Source organism: Onychostruthus taczanowskii, unplaced genomic scaffold, assembly GCF_017590055.1.
Source record: "Onychostruthus taczanowskii isolate IOZ18803 unplaced genomic scaffold, ASM1759005v1 scaffold67, whole genome shotgun sequence".
NCBI classification, from domain to species: domain Eukaryota; kingdom Metazoa; phylum Chordata; class Aves; order Passeriformes; family Passeridae; genus Onychostruthus; species Onychostruthus taczanowskii.
In genome coordinates this window covers 2,936,499-2,955,103 of record NW_024504455.1, presented here as the reverse complement: position 1 = coordinate 2,955,103, position 18,605 = coordinate 2,936,499, and the positions used below count along the sequence as shown (strand labels likewise).

At 37.3% G+C, this 18,605-nt stretch overlaps 1 protein-coding gene across 1 annotated transcript in view; it reads right to left on the bottom strand.

The window, feature by feature from the left end:
• Positions 1 to 18,605, bottom strand: part of EPHA6 (EPH receptor A6) — a 372,058-nt gene that overhangs the window by 180,227 nt on the left and 173,226 nt on the right. The window contains exons 4-5 of the mRNA XM_041420929.1: positions 15,680 to 15,835; positions 7,333 to 7,668 (exon numbers count right to left, since the gene is read on the bottom strand). Of these exons, the coding sequence (XP_041276863.1) occupies positions 7,333 to 7,668; positions 15,680 to 15,835 (492 nt within the window). The remainder of the gene's footprint in view (positions 1 to 7,332; positions 7,669 to 15,679; positions 15,836 to 18,605) is intronic.

Below are 18,605 nucleotides of genomic sequence, written 5' to 3'. Positions count from 1 at the left end.
TGAAAGAGTTAAAAGTTGTTGAATGTAATGAAGAAAATACTTTTAGGAAGCAAATTAATCAGGCAAACTGTTGAAACATTATTGCTTCAAAGACCTTGAACATTATCAGAATTGGTTTGTAATTTCCTGTGTGTTTCATTTTGAACACACTCTCTAAAGATTTGTGTCAAAGTTATGAGATGTATAAACATTAATTTTTTCAGATTGACCATTTATGATGAATGTCTTCCTTTGCTACACTTAACCAAAATCGCTACTTTTACCAATAACGCAACAGAAATTATAATTTCACTTATCATGCACTGGAAACACCAGAGTTTCCTTTGGTTTTGTGTTCTTGCTTTTTCTAGTTTGATTGGCTGGTTTTGTTTTTAATGAAGTATCTTTCAGAAATGCTTAGGTAAACTTTGAAAACAGAAGGTTCTTAATCTAACTCTGAAGATTTTCCTGAGTTGGTCAATTAACATTTGTTGCAAAAGTTTCTTATTCACTAATTCAAATCTGAAATACCTTGTTCCCTACCCTGACTAGAATCCTCAATGGTGATCCTTTCCACTGTGTATCATTCATTGTGAGAGGTTCCAGATAACTGAAATGTGCTTAATTATCTTAACATGGCTCTTAGGCAAGTGTGGAGATAGCACCAATGAGCTTATCTGGCAGTCTAGTTAAAATCACCAAAGTCCATAAATACACATTTCCTTCTTAGGGGTTTTGATCATTTGCTGAATGCCCTTCACAGGTACTGAATAGAACAGGAACAAACAAAATCAAAGCATATTTCTTATCTCAATGCTGTGTGCCCCTCAGTTTCTTTGTAATGACTATTTTACATATTTCTCCACAAATGCCCTTTTCACAAATTGAAATAAACTATTATTATTAAATATAAAATTGTAGCAGCACTTGGGTGTTGCATTTTAGTGGCTACAACTTAAATCAGAAATCTGCTGAAAATGCATGTCATGGACAAATTGCTAATGGTTATAAATAATGGTGCACTCTGCAATGAAAGAAACTATTACAGAAGCTGAAAGACCACACTGGTAAGTAAATTGTGGGAAAAATACAGCATTGATTAACCCTTTACCTTCTCATTCAAACTAGAATTTAATTTTGTTCTCCTGATATTGTGCAAGTTAGAGGAATGTATCTTAAAATATATGCATCAGCTGACTCACTTATGGCTAATTCTGATGTATGAGAGATGAAAGTAAATGCAACCAGGTTGACTTTTGCTGCCTTAAAAAAATGAGTGGCCATCCAAATTTTTCAGCAGAAAAATAACATATCCGTTAAAAAAATTATAAGCATTAAAAAAGCAATTCAGGAAAGCCACTTCTCTCCCATTAATACTATATAATAATCAGGCATATGTGGAAAGAAACATCAGCTACAAGTAGTGTAGCTGTACAGAGGTAACCAGCAGATGAAAATCTGTGATTAATAACTATGTTGCACAAAGACCTTGGCTCTAAACTCTTAAATCTGGCTGACCTGCACAAGTCTGAGTACTGAGATGCAGAATTTCTCTCTTGAGGTTTCCTTTCCAATTGAAAATGTTTAATTTATATACACACTGCTATAAATATGCATATATATTCATATCATAAACACACTGAATATTGTTTAAATAATGCTGAATTCCTTTAAAAATATATTGTTTAAATGTATTATCATGCATCTTGAACTTTTTTTAGAAATTGTAGTCTTTGCTGTCTTCACATCACCTTCAGTATAGACATTTACAGACTGTCCCTAGTCAGTCACCAAGAAGTTGATATTTCTCTTCAAATTTTTCACAAAAATGGCATCAGCAATGCCGATGCATTGTTGGGTGGAACTCTCAATGCAGCTGTAGATGTCCAGTAAACAAATGCCATAAAATTATTTTTTAATGTAATCTATGAAAATGTCATGTTTTTTCTTTCATGTGGGGCTGGAGCTCTGGCAATGTCTGATGGAGGGTTTTGTCACTGTTTTATAACTGGCTTTTTTCCTTATTTATGGATCTGCTATTCCAGTAACGAACCATTTAGAAGAGCTGTTCCTTTGGATTTATAAGCTATTAATATAAACAGTTTGGAAGATGGTTCAAAGGGGCTTCATCATGTCATGATGAAAAGAGAGGCTTTCTTTATTTTAAAGACACACATGACAATCTTGTCTGTAGAGATTTGAGACTCAGAGGAAAAAAGGAAAGCTGACTTTTGATTAGGGTGAATGTTGGATGCTAGAGCTCCATTAATTTAGGATGAATGAACAGGCAACTCCCCTGCCACCCCGGTGAGGATCCTGAAACTCCACTGTCATCAGCCACAAGGATTAATCTTGATAAACTGATAAACTGTCCTGGTAGTGTTACTGAGACACAGAAAGTCAGCCAGATGAGGCTCTTAACCACTTACACCATCTCCACAGTGATTATAATATTCCATGCCTTTAATTCATGGTGATACAGTCGTGTGTATTTCTGGAAGAGACACTGAAGTCCTCCCAGGTATTCATCAATTCCCACAGCAATGAGTGATAAGAGGTTCCTTTTTCTACAGACGGTCTCCACTGAACTATAAATATATCTGAGGAGCCACCTGTACTAGAAATAGGCCTTAATTTAGAAAAAGGAATTAGATTAAACACTTCCAAACACTGGCAAGATTTTACCATCAGATTAGGAAACATCACCTAGGATGTATCTGCCAATGGCTCACATAAAAATAAGATGTATTACACAACAGAATCCTGACAGATTTGCACTTCTGGGGTCTGACTGAAACTCTCAGCTGTCAACACTAGACAGACACAGAAAAATGAGCCAAGTGTTTAATACAGTGGTAGGGTGTGTGCCCTCTGAGTGAAGCTGCTCATGCCTCAGATTCTGCCAGCTGGCAGCAGGGTCACCCACAGAGTCACCCACAAACTGCAGAACTGAGCAAGGAGAAGACTTTACAGGATGCAGCGGTAGAAAGGGAATTTTTCCAGTGTAAACCTTCCACAACTTGGGACATGTCTCATACTCCCATTCCTTGTAGTGTTAAAACCCTCTCTGTTCTAAAGGAATAGAATTTCTGAATGCACAGTGAGTGAAAGCATACAAACTGTTATTTGGAAATAGAAACTACTGTTTTAAGTTCTGTTTTGCTTAATTATTCATTATTTACTACTTTAATTATGCATGAAAAATCCCCAATACTTCTGAATTTTCTTTAGGCAATGCAGACACTATGGCATGCTAAGAAAGTTATATATTGAGATGTCTCTTCCTTCCATTAGTCATAAGAGAAACATAAATTACAACTCAGCATATAATTCTCTGCTTCTTCACACAATGATTTAAAGTTGATTGAGCACAATTACTTTGTACTCAGCATATTTACTGCTGTATAAAACTCTCTCTCTCTCATAAAGAAAAGGCATCCAGGCACTTTTCTGAACAATAGCATTGTTAAACATTTTTTGATGAGGCTTTTTGTGAAAACATGTTTTATCTTTCAGTTGTTTACAAATCACTTTAGCAGTGGTTTGGGAAAGTACTTTAATGTGTACTAATGTTCCTTCTTGAACAGGAACTTTGCTTAAGTGCTTTTCTGAGCAGAATCCTGTTTATCTGTCCATTTATCTGAGTTCAAAATTAGGATTTATTCTGGTATCTCAAAACACTTTGAAACAAAGCTACTGAAGGGTAGCACATAGATCACTTCCCTCATCTCTCCAGCTGCAACATTTTTACCTCCCAACAGACCCTGCCCTATCCCTGTTTGCCACGCTGGCTGGACAAAACACTGCTCTGATTGTACAAGACCATAAATATATATATTTTCTTGGCTAGCCAGTCAACAGGATGGCTGAGTGGTCAGTCAGCTGGTGTCTAATACAGAAAGCAACCCTCACGTAGCTGAATTTTGCTTTTCAACTTGCAGAGCTAACCAAGGGCTTGGTGACTGAAGGATCATTCTTCACAATTCTGTTCAATCTCTTTTGCTGTTATCAAACTCGTGTTGGCTAATGGGTTCATATTTATTTGTGGGCCTGACAGACAATGTGACCACAGAAATTTTGTTTCCTAATGAAGCCAAGGGTTTAAAACCAAACCCATGGATATCAAACTTATCAGTCGTTGTATAAAATTAAAGGAAAATGTAATCGATATTACTAAGGGAATTTTAGAAGACTTACTCATATTAAAGTTAGTAATTTTTTTGAGTATTTGATCAGGTCTGGCAATGCTTTAGACATCAAATTACAGAGAGGTTTGAGGGATGCAGTTTGCAAAGCCTTTTTTCAAGTGTTACTTTCCTTCAGTCTGCTCCTTGTCACTGTTAAAGCTGAGTACCACTCTTAATCTTGTTGATACTTGTGACTGCATGAGGAGGAAGTTAAGATTTTAATATTAGTTTTGGTAGGGCTCTGTGCATAATAATCAGCTTTAATCACTTTTTAATTAGTTCACTTCTCCTGTCAGCAAATATTCCCCCTCTTTGATGTTCTCAGACTACTCTCTTCACTAATGTGTCAGAATGCAATTCTTCAGTTTCTGTGGATGCCCACAGAACTCTTCACTGAATTACTTTATTCAGCAACATTGTTCTCCAGAAAGAGAGAAAAGAAAACCCCTAGAAGAACAAGCTAATAATTTTGCATGTTTAATGACAAATCATTAATTTCACACAAACCACTCAAAAGAAAAGGCCACTAGAGGGAAGTAAATCCAATATGCTCAAAGAAAAGAAAATAAAATAAGAAAAACCCTACTCTAAATGATTGTAGCTAACAGAGTGGTTTGGACTTACAACAGCAGAAGGTTTTGGTCTGTATTCTTAAAACAGATATGACAACTGAATAAAACAATTAATGTATTTATAAAGAGGTCTTGCACTTCATGCAATGTGCATACCAAAACCATTAAAACAGTATGTAGGAAAAGATTGCATATTAAAAGGTAGTTTCAACATGGGATAAATATGTTGTGTGGGTATAATTTATTGCACACCTGTATCTTTCACATTAGACATATATCAAATGCAAAAAAATGGATTTAAACCAATACCTTTGGACTTCTGGTAAAGCGGTCCTTGTAAAAACAAATATATTTTTGTTGTCATGTCGTGTGTTTAATCTTGGATCTTTGTTTTCTATGAATATGTGCACAAACCTGCAGCATCATGCAATAACTACTATCCATTTCATCAGAATTAAGATTATAAGGAAACACTACTAGCAGTGAATTTATAATAAAACCTCTACAATGTTCCAAAGCTTTATTTCTACAGCTTGATTTTCTGAGGTTGGATACCCTAGCTTTTTCTATATCCCTTCTTATTTATGACTAAAAGTAACTCAAAAATATGTCCATTTTTCTCTACATACTTTCCATCAACAAAAACTCCATGAATTTTCTTCCATATATCACACAACACTGCATTTTTTTCTTGTCCTTTTAAATATATAGTCACCATGCTTATAGTTTTATACAACTACACAGCCTGTAAGCCTACAGAAATGTTTTTTTTCTTTATAACTACATTTTATGTATGACTCCATTTCATTTATTACAGCACTTTCTCATGCAAAGCTGTCTTTTTAGATCCAGATAAACTGACAGATATTCTGAAAATCTGATCTTAAATCCTCTGAAGCCTTTCCAATAGCATTTGGTAATGTAAGAATGATTAAAGGAAATGCAAACAGTCTAGAGTTTACTGTCAGCATGTCAAAAACTATCAAAGCATTGGTCTTTTCCCTGTTTTGAGTAAACTGCAGAGAAAATCTATATCCTTAACCAGGGACAGACAGCAGCAAAAGACATTATTTTTTAAAAGCCTACCACTTAAATATCTCAAGCTGTGTTCACACAGCTGTTATCCACTTCAAAAATGAACTGTATTTCAGGTGACCTCCACCTGGGCGATCTTGGTGACTGCATTTAATACCATGGAGCAAAACATCCAAAAGGAAGTTTACATAGAGCAAGTTTACACAGGGGAAGTTTCTGACACCTCACTTTCTCCCTTTAGTGAGAAAGGAAAAGGGAGATGCAGGTTTCCAACATGTCAGATTGCCTCAGTGCTTCAGGCAATTCTCAATGCAAGGCCTATATATCATTAGGCATCTTACATAATCAGCTCTTCTGTTATCATCATGGACAGTGAGCAAGTGGGTTTTGTGCTTTTTCAAATCAATTTTCATTAATATTATTAGTATTACCATCACTGTCACTATTATCACCATCATCACTGCAAGCTGTTTGTTTTCGTATGCCCAAAGGCAAACGAGTCATTACTTACTCATCAACAAAACTACTCGTCCTAGATACACAGGTAAGCAGATTTTTGCTAGGCTGCTCAGTGAAAGAACCCAGGGCCTTCCCTACAAGTGGAACATAACAGGATGCTCCTGAGCATTAGCACTTTTACTTAGCAGAAACATATCCAAAAATGTGTTCTACTCCAAACAGCAGTTCTGCCAGCTCCGTTCCTGTTCTACATTAAACACGTCAGCTGCAGTTGCAATGTCACTGCACAGCAGGTGAAAAACATTTCTGGAACAAATGTCAGCAAGGGATAATTCTGAAATAACCTTCTTGACTACAGTTACACCAGCCAGAAGAGAGCAGTGCTATATGGATTGCATTGTTGCTAACCTATGATGCTGTTTCCTAGCACAGTCAGTATCTCTAAAGAAGAAAGAGTTGCAGAAATAAACAAAAAAAACAGAGCTCTCAGATTCCCATGTTCCTCATGAAGATTCACCTTGGACACAAATTCAAACTGAAATGCAGGCAAAAAAAAAGCTCAAAACAATAATGCAAAGTCTACAAATAAAGGAATAAAAAAAAAATCTATTAGGATAGCTCACCTGAGGAAATGGCTCATTCAGATGCAGAAGTATCTTACAGTGAGGTAGGCTGTATTATCTGTGCTATGAAACACAAATACCACGGAAAGTGAGTTCACTTTCACTCTGCCTTTGAATGGTGGAGCTGTAATGGTTAACCTGTGGTGTTCTATTCTTGCAAAACAAGTTGCAAAAGCACCAGACAGACTCTAGTCCTGAAGAATCACTGACACAGCTGATCTCAGATGGCTAAAGCCTGCACTTAATTTTAAACAGAAAGGTATGGGTTTGTGCCTTGTGTAATGGGGTCAAGGGCCGCCTGCCAAAAGCATTTAATGCCCTCAACAGCAGAAGCTGAAAGTCCTCATGGAAAGCACTCAAAAACATTCAGCAATCTGCAAAACCCCCTAACCACCGACCCAGGCTTCCAAGAAACACAGGATCCCCCCAGCGAGTGCCCAGGTGGCAGGGACACGGTGACAAGCACATGGCACTTACCGTCTTGGTCCGTGGTGACCGTGATGGCTGTGAACTGCTTGGGGGAGAAGCTGAGCTCCGAGACGCCGTTGGTGGCCTCGATCTCGAAGGTGTAGTTGACGTGGGACACGAAGTCGAGCACGGTGACGGAGGAGTTGGTGAGCCCCGTGTGCCGGGGGATGAAGCGGATGCCGCCGCCGCAGATCTCGCACTGGCTGGCGTCCGAGCCGCACTTCTTACAGACCACGCTGTAGGTGAGGTCCTTTCTCCCGCCCGTGTCGCTCGGGGGGCTCCACTCCAGCATCAGAGCTGTCTCGTTGATGTTAAAAACCACATTCCTCGGAGCGGAGGGTGGCCCTGCAGAAAAGGAGGGGGAAGCCTGGTAAGCCAGTGTTACCTACTTTGGAAAAAAAATTGCCTGAAGGCAATTATTTGTAAATAAGAGCTAATTTCAATGACATATTCAATGTAAAAGTTAAAAGTTGTCTATATACAATCCTTGAAAAAAAAGAACAATAAATTGGTGACATCATAAAAAGCTCAATAATCAAAATAACTTAGAATTAATTCAGAAAGAATTTAAGGCAACACAAAAAAGACTTGGGAACATGAAACCTAGACTACATAACCCCAATTTTCAATAAATGGCTCTTGATGCTGTGGGATACTGAGGGAGAGCTTTAACCACAAAATTTATAACCTTATTTTACGTCTAATAATGTAGGCTTTTCTGAGACTTAAAATCTTTGATGTTTTGTAAGAGACAAATTGAGTAATAAATAAATAACAGCTTTGGAATGAAGACAAGAGGTAAAATTGTTTGTATTAGTTTTGTACTGCCAGATATTTCTTTCTATCCTTCACTGCTTATCCCCAGGGATTTCTTTGCTGCTGCTGATTATCAGGGTTAGGTGGCAACAGGCCAAGACTATTAGGCATAAGAAACAGTGCACAAGTTTTCTTTCTTTCCCACCTGGCATCTCATCAGCATCAGGATAACAGTGAAGACATCAACTTAAAGTCTAAAAGGATGATCCGGAAGCAAGAGAAAAACTACTTTAAGGCTATGAGGAGGAATGCAAAGACAACAAGCAGGTGTTAGAGCTGTCTGTGCGCTGCCAGAGAACCACAAGGGACCCACTTCCAATTTCCCACTCATCACACAGCAGTCATGGACTGTCCAACAAGTGCTGAATTACTGTGGAGGATCACATGGAAATCATCTGAGGCTTTATATATACATATAAAAATAAATATATAGAGTGATCTCGTGATTGCCCCCTGCACTGAGCACTGGTGAGGCACCTCGAGTCCTGTGTCCACTTCTGGGCCCAGAAGGGCTGGAGATTGTCCAGAGAAGGGCAATGGAGCTGGAGAAGAGTTTGGAGCTGATGAGGAGCAGCTGAGGCAGCTAGGGGTGTTCAGACTGGAAAAGAGGCGGCTCAGGAATGACCTTATTGCTCTCCAAAACTCCCTGACAGGAGGGTACAGCCAGATGGGGGTTGGTCTCCTCTCTCAGGCAATTAGTGACAGAAAAAGGGAAATAGCCTCAAACTGTGCCAGGGGGAGGTTCAGGCTGGACATTAAGAATTTCTTCACAGAAAGGGTGGCCAGGCAATAGAATTTACTGTCGTCAGAGGGAGTAATCAAATTCCTTGGAGGTGCTCAAGAAACCATGAGATGTTGCACTTAGTGCTGTGGTCTGGTTACAAGGTGGTGATTGGTCTAAGATTGTACTTGGTGATCTTAGAAGCCTTTCCCACCTTAATGACCCTACAATTTTATGATTCCATATCAGATTCCACAGTCCAACAGAAGAACTTTACCACCTAATTATCTTTTAGATAGGAATTAATGAGTGGGTGATGGAAATGTAAAAATTGTTACAGGATATCTGAATCATCTCATCTCAATTTCTTATTGTATTACTCTTCCACTTAACGTGTTTCAGGCAAGTTCTTACAGATATATGATTTTGAAAACCAATTTGGATGTAATTCCAAAATAAAAATTATTATAAGAAACATGGACATGGAAAAATGTGAGGCCCAATACTTCCATTGTTGATATATGTAAGATGACTGTGGTAAACACAACTGCTGACCTCTGGGGTTTTTGGGCTGAATGAGTTGAATAAGCATTATATTCCCAGATCTCAATAAAATCACAGTGTTTCACCAATGGTTGGCAGAACTTGGAAAACTTTCAGCTTGCTTTGCAGCTTTTGATGATTTACAAAACTACCAACAGGACTTTAGGCATAAGTTTTGATTGAGACACTGGTAAAATTTTGAGTGAGCTTTTCCTTATTTCAGCGTTTCTTAAGCAGACTGAAAGGCTACAAGAAACACTTGCAAATGACACCAGCTAATTTTTACACAAAGTGTAACATTCATAATTTTTAAGTGATGCCTTTTATTTATGTGGCATAAGCATGGGTATAAAACCCAGCATGCTTGTAAATAAAAAAGCTGCTATTGTGTGGGAGTGCTAATGTGAATAATAAACATTAAGCTTTTCTGTGAACTGTAATTCAGCCACTTTTTCATTTCTGGTATTTACTTGTGACTTGTAATAAGAGAGTAATTAACTTTGCCCTGAAATAAATTATGAGTTACCTGTTGGATTTCAAACACTTGATATTTAAAATAGATGGAAGTGTTACACTGATTTGCATTTTTTTAGTGGATAAGTAAGTTTAAAATCTTTTAAATGGATGAGCATTTTTTAACACATATATCTGTCCAGAATTTATGGTTAACAGATCACCAATTTTCCCACAAAATAACTACGAGGATGACAGCTCTAGCTACTCTGGAAAACAGTCCTGAGATCGGAATAAGCTAAAACCAGCACATGTTACTTCAGCTTCAGTTCTTATTCTTTACGTTCAGAAGACAGGAATAATTATGTTTCCTCTAAAACCATGCTGTGAGAATTAAATAATGACTGGGTCTTAACAAATTCCCACTGTTAAAACCATGGAGGAGCTTTAAGGATATGGGGGATGAGCCGTAATCGCACTTCCATATGTGCATAACTTGAAGTAGATGAGTAATCTCCTTGAAATAATTGGTAATATTAATGCACGTAAAACTAAGCAGCTGTGTAATTGCTTGAAGGATTGGAGTCAGTGTTCTAAAACTGGCTTAAATTTAATCTTACATCAAGTATAGGTAGTATGACAAAGGTTATCGCAGCTCAAGCTTTTCTGATATTACTTCATCAATTTTGGCAGGCCCAAACAGGAATGAATATAAATCTAGGCAATAGGGGAGTTTTGTCTGCCTTTGTGGATTTTGATTTTCTATCAGATTTTCCTTGTACTATATGGAATGGCATCTATAGAAGAACTGATACAGCAAATAAAATACTTTTTTTTAAAAGATATTTTTTAATTTGTACTAAGAGTGAAGGTTTGTATAGTCATGGTTTGTGACTTATTTCTCAGTTGTAAGAAAAATCACAAATTATTGTGCATTCACATTTCAGTGAAAAGCAAAACTATGAATTGTGTTAGAAGTGTCTTAAAGTAGATGACTGTCCTCTTGCAAATGCAGGAACCTGCAAACACACTTCATACTGAAGGCCCCTCATGCCAATTTGCATGAGGATTAAATAGCTTTTTAATTGCTGTTAAATTATGCCAGTTAAACTGTGATTTCATGCAAATATTAAGCTGTAATGACATGCAGTGAATCATTTACTAAGATTTAGAACTTGGAACAAAGAGAGACAATTAATTGTAATCCTCAGATTCAGCTAAATTATGTGTCACTGGGCTTTTATGAATGTGGCCTGATTGCTTTGTTATCATTTATAAATTATACAAAGATTATTTGGCACATTGGAAAAAGCTGGCAGCAATAACCCTTCTGCAGACATCTGTATGCAAAGCTCTCAGGGATTTCCTTGTATTGATTTTTAAGAAAAACAAGTACATTGGTGAAAATAAGGGATCCTTTCCTCACAGCAAAATTCATGACTTTGAGTTTGATGCGAAAGAATAAAATACAGTTCAGATGGATGAGCATTATAAAAACATGCAGTTCTTCTGCTGAGATGGAACTCAGCCAGAGCGTGAGTAATGTCCTTTTCTTCATTTACAAATTACAATGAGGAAGTATTTTGACACTTGCTGTGGAGGAGACTGGCGTGGATGTCTTATGGTGAAGCAGGTCTGCTCTGAAAGCAGCAGAGCTGAGTTTGTGCCTCATGTGGTGCTTTGCACCTCATCTCGTTTTATGTATTCTCCTCCTCTCTGAAGGCAAAGCGCGTTTTCCTGTGTGTGGAATGAAGAGGAGCAAACCCAGCACTGCAGAAGTCTGGTGAGGGCAATGCAGTATTTTACACGCTTGGGAGTGAAGACTGTCTGGAAAACAAATTGTTACTGTTTAAGTAAGAACTGTCCATTATACACTACTGGACTCAGAATTTTGTCATTTGACTAGTGAAGTTACAGCAGAAGGGCAAAGACTAACCATCACCTTAGGATGCTCAGCATCTACCTGTGCCCTTGAGTTCATAATTGTGTTTTGATATCAATATATGTAGCATAGATAAATAGTGTCACTTGATGTAGAATTATATTTTTCACTTTTCACTTATTCTTTTCCTGTGAGGCAGGCAGGAAGAACAGAAGCCAGTGACTGCAAACCAATACCTCAAGTCTGAGCATAATGTTAAATTGCAAAAAAGTGTGTATATATATAACAATAGAGGCAGTAAAGACTTCAAGTGTGTTGCCTGATTTTGCTGCTGAAATTCAGTGTTGACTTAAAAATAGAGGATATACTTTGTGGCAGAAGTTATTGAACAGAGCATAAGTTTGTCAGGTTCAAATTGTTTAAGTGTAACATTAAAAGAGAGCAATTCAGACAACTCAGACAACCAACATAAGCCTGCCTGACCTTGAAAAGATGGATCAATTAATCCAATTACTTTATAGTGGGAAATGTTAGACTTTATGTACAGAGTAATCAGACAGGGGATTAGATGTGATGCTATTTGTTGCTCACTGTGTATGCAGAGATCGCTGATAGAGTACTTGCATGTGGCAAAGAAATACAATAAGAAGGAAGAGTAGCAGTGAGAGATTAATAAGAAGTGTAAGTCAAATGAAAAGAGCCTAGGAGAAGGAGATTAACAATATATTCTAATGTAATTTTCATTCCTCTTACTGAAATTAGATTTCTATTATGGTCTTCCGCAAAGTGAACACTCTCCTCCATGAAATGCAGCTACATAAAGTAAAAATGGGAGCTGTACAATTTTGTAAAAGCACACAGTACTTTCACAGAATTGAAGTGGATTTGAAGCTCATCTAGAAAGAAATGGATGCCTGTCTTAAATCAAGGTGGGTTTTTTTCCATAATGCTACACATGCAAGTTTCTCAGTAGTGAGGAAGAGCTCTGGAGTGAGGAATACTGCCTAACCCATACTGCCTAACCCTAGGCAGGAATGAAAAGAGAAAACAAAATATCTATCTTAAGCATGGAGCAGTAAATAAAATGGGCACCAAAAAAGTCAGTCAAAATGTTTGACCATGAAGACAGTTGTAAGGGGAATTCACTGCTCATTCTGTGTTTCAGTTAAGAATATCTCTCCCTTCAAAGGTCCCAAGAAAAATTTATGTTTCTTATATCATGTCTCATATGTCAATATAGAAATCTGAAAATGAATATGAAAAATGCAAAACCAAAGGTAGTTATGTAAAAATGGCATTTCATTTCTGCACAGCATTTTCTGTCTATTTAGTCAAAGTTCCCAATTTTCTTAAAACTTTTCAACTCCTTTTTTTTTTAATTGTAAAAACATGACAGTTTGGAAGGACCAATCTAAATTCCACTCATATCTGTATCTTTCTTTATTAAATTTAAATTAGCCACATCTGCACAGATCCACCAAAAGCAGTGAGATTGTATTTATGACAGAAACATAATTTTAATAACTGAGAGACACAAATTTGAAGGCAGTGGGGCTACAGATATCACTTAGGGAATAACTTGGCCTGAAGACTCTCCATTACTGCTGATGTGCAAGGTAAGAACACAGTCTGCCTGTCAAGAGCTTCAGTGTCATTAGCAGAGCTGACAATTAGTGAAATAATCATCACTGTAGGTGTAAGATGAAATCACCTGCTGTGCCAATCAATGAAGTACTGATACCTTGCAGCCTAGGCTGAATAGGAGACAGTGCACGGTGGCACTGAACCAAGAAACCAGAATGTGCTTCACTGTCTCCTTTAGTTCTTCCTTCTCCCAAGCTGAGGTGAGATGAGGCACTGATATCCTGTTGTGGTTGATTTTTGCCCTGCCTCAACTCACTCAGTTACTTTGGCTGACATCCTGAGCAGGAATGTGGAGGTCTGACCAAGATTTTCCTGACAATTTTCACCCAAAGCAGCTCTTTGCACTCACATTTGTTAAGAAACCAGCAGGGTGTTGAAGTAACTGCACTCTGATGCCACAGGGCTCTGATGCTTCTCCCTACCTTATCAACATACCAGGATATCAGGGATTATAACTGTGCCCTGAAAGACAATTATGGAATCACAATGCCACATTTGAGTAATATTTTCAAAGAACTCTCTTTTGGCAATGAAAAGTCAATGACTTACAAATAACATGGAGCCACATCTGCATAATGTATGAGTGAAACCCTCTTCCCAAGCATGAAAGTGTCAAGAACACCTGGGATGTTTTGGCTCTGGGAGTAAGTTTTGTGCTTGAGGCATAGATTTGAGTGGAATTTTCGTAATCACCATTTTCCCATGGGAAGCCTGAAAGAATGCAGTTTATTCCCTCACAAACTTCATGCAAAATGCCAGGCCCATGTGCTCTGCTCCAAAGTGAGCTGGGACTGGGGACACTCTCTGAACCCTGAGACCCTGAGCTATCCAGAGGCTGGAACTTCCCTTCCCCCTGAAAACCTTCTGGTTAGATTAAACAGTTTTCTGCCTTGGGTCTGAGGAGGGCCATTTTTAGTGACCATCACCCTCATGAAGTGGATGGACAATGTCTTGGTTTTGGTAATGACCTCAGTGCCTATGAATTTGCAAATCAGCTTTAAATTCTCATGTCTATTCTAAATTTGCCCAGTCCAGTGTCACTGGAAAAAGCAGCATGAGCAGTCAGCTCAGTTATTTTTTCGTGATGCTGCATGAAACATCCCAAAACACAGCTAAGCACTGATGGTTATTGCAACAGCAACTTTGTCTTTAGGGCTTTATCTCAAAATATTTGTATACTTAATCTGTCAAAATACTTCATTAATTTAACATGTTAGTTTTTTAGAATTCTCTTAATTGTGGCAATTAAGTAGCAATATCAAATCTTCCCCCAAAAGAATTAATAAGGTGTTATACTAAAAACCAAGTGTCTTAGAAGATTCTACAAAATCTTTAATCACCTTATTAAATAAGTGATTTTCATAGCTTATTAAAATATAGTATTTTACACACAGCTTTTCAAATACTGCTGTTTGTTCTAGTTTTGAGATTAAACAGATATAGTTGCTTCACAATCAATAAATTAATCCCAGTGAGTAATGAACCATGAATGGAAATCTATTAGAAATATTTTATTAAGTGGTAAGAAAACTTATGCTATGTATGTCTGGACATAAGCTCATTGATCAAATTAATAAAAATCTCTTAGAATTTCTGTCCCCAGAATGGTGGACATCAGGCTTATTTTAGGGACAAATACAGGTTAGTCTAAAATCACAAAATTATGTATTCTAAAATTCATCAAAAAAAACCTTAATGAATTTTCATTATCACAGTTGCATAAGAGGGAATAACTCTCTGTTAAAAGAAGGTGATGGTGCAAGAGGTTTAAATTATATCTCATTCTGATTTGATAAATTTTTTTCCTTTCTAAAAATTATTTTCCTGTCTTTTTTAGAGTATTTAGTTTTTATTTGATTGTGTGGGGATATTTGTCTTATATTTTTCATTTAAATCTGAGGAGATAGTGGAGCATGTTACATCAGGTTTTTTTTTCTTTACATGACTCCAGCTTTTTAAAAGTTTTTGCACTAGCAAATTTTAAAGCATATAAAATGCACATAACTGGTAGTGAAAACACCGTATTGTTATCTATATTAAAACAATTATGCTTCTTTCTATTACATCTCTGAATTACAAGTTCAAAAGTCACCAAACTAAGAAATCTGGGTATGTTTACAGTTATCTAGACACTAAGCAGAAATATGCAGTTTGCATTTTGATTTTAAAAGTCTCTTTTGATTAACAGGAATGAAATTATTCACAAACTCATAGTTTGGGGTTGTTTTTCTTTTTTAAATACAAAATCAAATAAAGGAGGCAACAGAATTGCCAACACTGGTAATGATCAGACTTACGGGTACATGCCATAGTGGGTGGGTCCTTCTCAGCTCTGAAATAACCTTTCTCACACTGACAGACAGAAGTTGCTTCTATGTGAGTCAAACTGTGTGGAGGGCACTTGGAGCACTTCACATTTCCAGCAAACGCTTTATAGAATCCAGGCCTGCAAGCTGCAAAGCAAGAAGATAAGTTTCATTAATAGAAGAACATTTTGACCATAAATAAAATCTGTTCCAGGCAGTAATAATGCTGCTGCTTTCCTTTCCAATCTAGACGTAGACGCTTTGATGATACAATTATTGACATTTTTTATTTTTGTATATGGACTTAAAAGAATAAAAATAATCTGTTCTTGGTATATAATAGGGAATTGTTAAGAAAGATAACCCCAATTTTTAGTCAGGCCTCAATGCTGCTTGAAATCATCTTTTAGCGAAGATAGTAGTGACTTCACTACTATCACTAAACATTATTTATGTTTTATCTACATGTATTAACCAGAGTGAGATAACTTTTATATCTGCCAGAACTGTTAATATGGCTTCCTTACTGAAGTAATGGACAACTTGCAATACCTAAAATATTTACCCCCACAACTCCTTGATGAGACAGGGATGACATCCCCAAATGTTTATGGCTGGCCTGATTTGCCTACAGCACCCCAAAAAACCTCAGAGCAGGGTGACATCAGCTGGTCCCTGTTAGCATGAGAGGCTGGAGGATGAGGAAGGGATGAAGGAAGAGATGAAGGAAGGAGACTCTGACACTCTCTAGCACAAACCTTCACAACCTTCCTGACTGGGTTAGGAAACAACCTGGATAGCAGCCAGCCTTGGGACAGGGAATGTTGGGATGCTCAGAGCTCATCACTTCCCCAGCTGCTGGGAGCTGGGGTCCCTGCTGTTCTTAACCACAGCAAAAGCTCACAAGCCTTTTTTTGCTGGCCTTTAAAGCAGAAACAAATCATTAAAATAAATCTTATCCCAGATCTCTCGGGTCTGCATACTGAGATATTATTTTAAAATCATCCACAGACTTCATCACACACATTTAAACAGAGATTTCTTTCTTTTTCTGCCAGCTACCACATTTGCACATGCCAAGCATGTATTGCAGTTTCTGTCTTCTGGCTTCCCCATATGAAAACATTAAAAATTAAAGAGCAACTCAGACATGTGCAGATTTTACAGGCTCCTTTCCCTCTTAACTCCTTCAGTAGTACAATGGAAACCAGCACTATAAATATAATTTTGAGGTTCTATGTGGCTATTTCTCACTTTGACATATTCAAGACTATTTTCTTTACACTGCTAGAAGAAATAGGCAGTACTTCCTTTTCTTGTAATAAGATACAAAAAGATTAAAAATTAGGTGTTTTTAAAAAGTACCTCAAAGTATGCATTTAATGGATTCAGTGTCAGTTCATATTGAGTTATTAAAAAGTATCAACTCATAGATAACATATACAGGATCAGCTTTTCTTCTGATTCCAAAGGCCTTTCTTGATATAAAAGCAGTTTCAGTAGTAGCTGAATGAAAAGGAGTAAGATGACACTGAAAAAGATAACACTTGATTGCCTCTCAGAACCCAAGAGCCAATTTTTCAAATGCAATTTCAAGAGCTTAATTTTGACCCAGCAATTTCAGCAGTTCTCCTCCCGGTGTGCTGTTCTGACTTTGCTGAATAGACATTAGAGAGGTATCCTGCCCTGCTGTCACTGACTGGGAAAAAAAAAAAAAAAAAGGATTTCTGGTGTTAGAGATGAAAGGGGTGGGAACAGCAGGGATTTTCCCCTTGGAAGTAGGCTGCTGGTCTGATGCAATTGTGATGATAGTGAGTGGCAATTTTCCACTGATTGGAGAGGCAGCAGGTTTGGTGCAGGGAAGAAGGCAGCACTGCAGACACAGGCTGTAGGCACTGACTCCTCTCAGCTTCGCTGGAAGGAAGAGAGGAGGCAAGGCAAAACTGGGGAAAGGGTGTGCTTCCCTGCTCCCTCCTTATCTCCTCATGCCCAAATCCTACCCTGATAAATATTAAATTCTTGCTTTATTTCATATGCTACTCTTGTGACTCAAGAGCTGATAATTCAAGATTACAGTTTCATTCAATGCAAAATGAGTGCTCTTTAAAATCCTTATTACTTCTGAAATTCATGTCTGTCAGTTCTGAAATCATTCCTTCTTCCCTTCTGTCCCCCAAACAACAAATTACTTTGGATCAAAAGAAACACAAATTTCTCTTTCAAGAGCAGTATTTGGTATAAAATTCAAGAACTTCACTATTTCAAAATCAAACTCAAGGAAAAGATTTATTTCTAACTGAAACAAAACCAAATGTTTTATTCTGAAATGGTAGTCTCTATTGTATTTAAAGCAATTATGTTTTTGACATGGTATGTCTTTTAAAAGAAAGCACAGATATTCATTGAAAAGGTGGAGGGGAAAAAATTGATTAAGGCATATCATTTTACTTCTGAAGTCAACTCAAGTACATCTATCCCTTAAGTCAAGTATGTATCAAATTCCATGGCAGAGAAGCTACAGGGATACCAGGAAAGCTTTCAGTTGAGAGGTTTAGAGAGGTATTAACAAACCACTTCTCACCCAAATGCAGAATCTCACAATCATGATTATTGATATTCCAAATAAAAAACAGCCTTTCATAAGCAAGATAAAATAACCTAAGCTGAAAGCCCTGAAATGATCACAAGCTATGGAAAATTCATCCCTCTGGATAACTCAGAACTGACTGCCAGCATTCCTGGTGGAACAGAATAAACTGTTATTCTGTCAAAGTCAAGGAATATGCAGGCTCAGTCTGAAATACAGCACTTCAGCTGCTGTACATATCTAAGCTTAGACTCTGATAACAATTATTGTGTTCCAGTTGAAAATTAACAAAAATAAGTACTAAATTTACCATTTTTCACAGAAAATCTC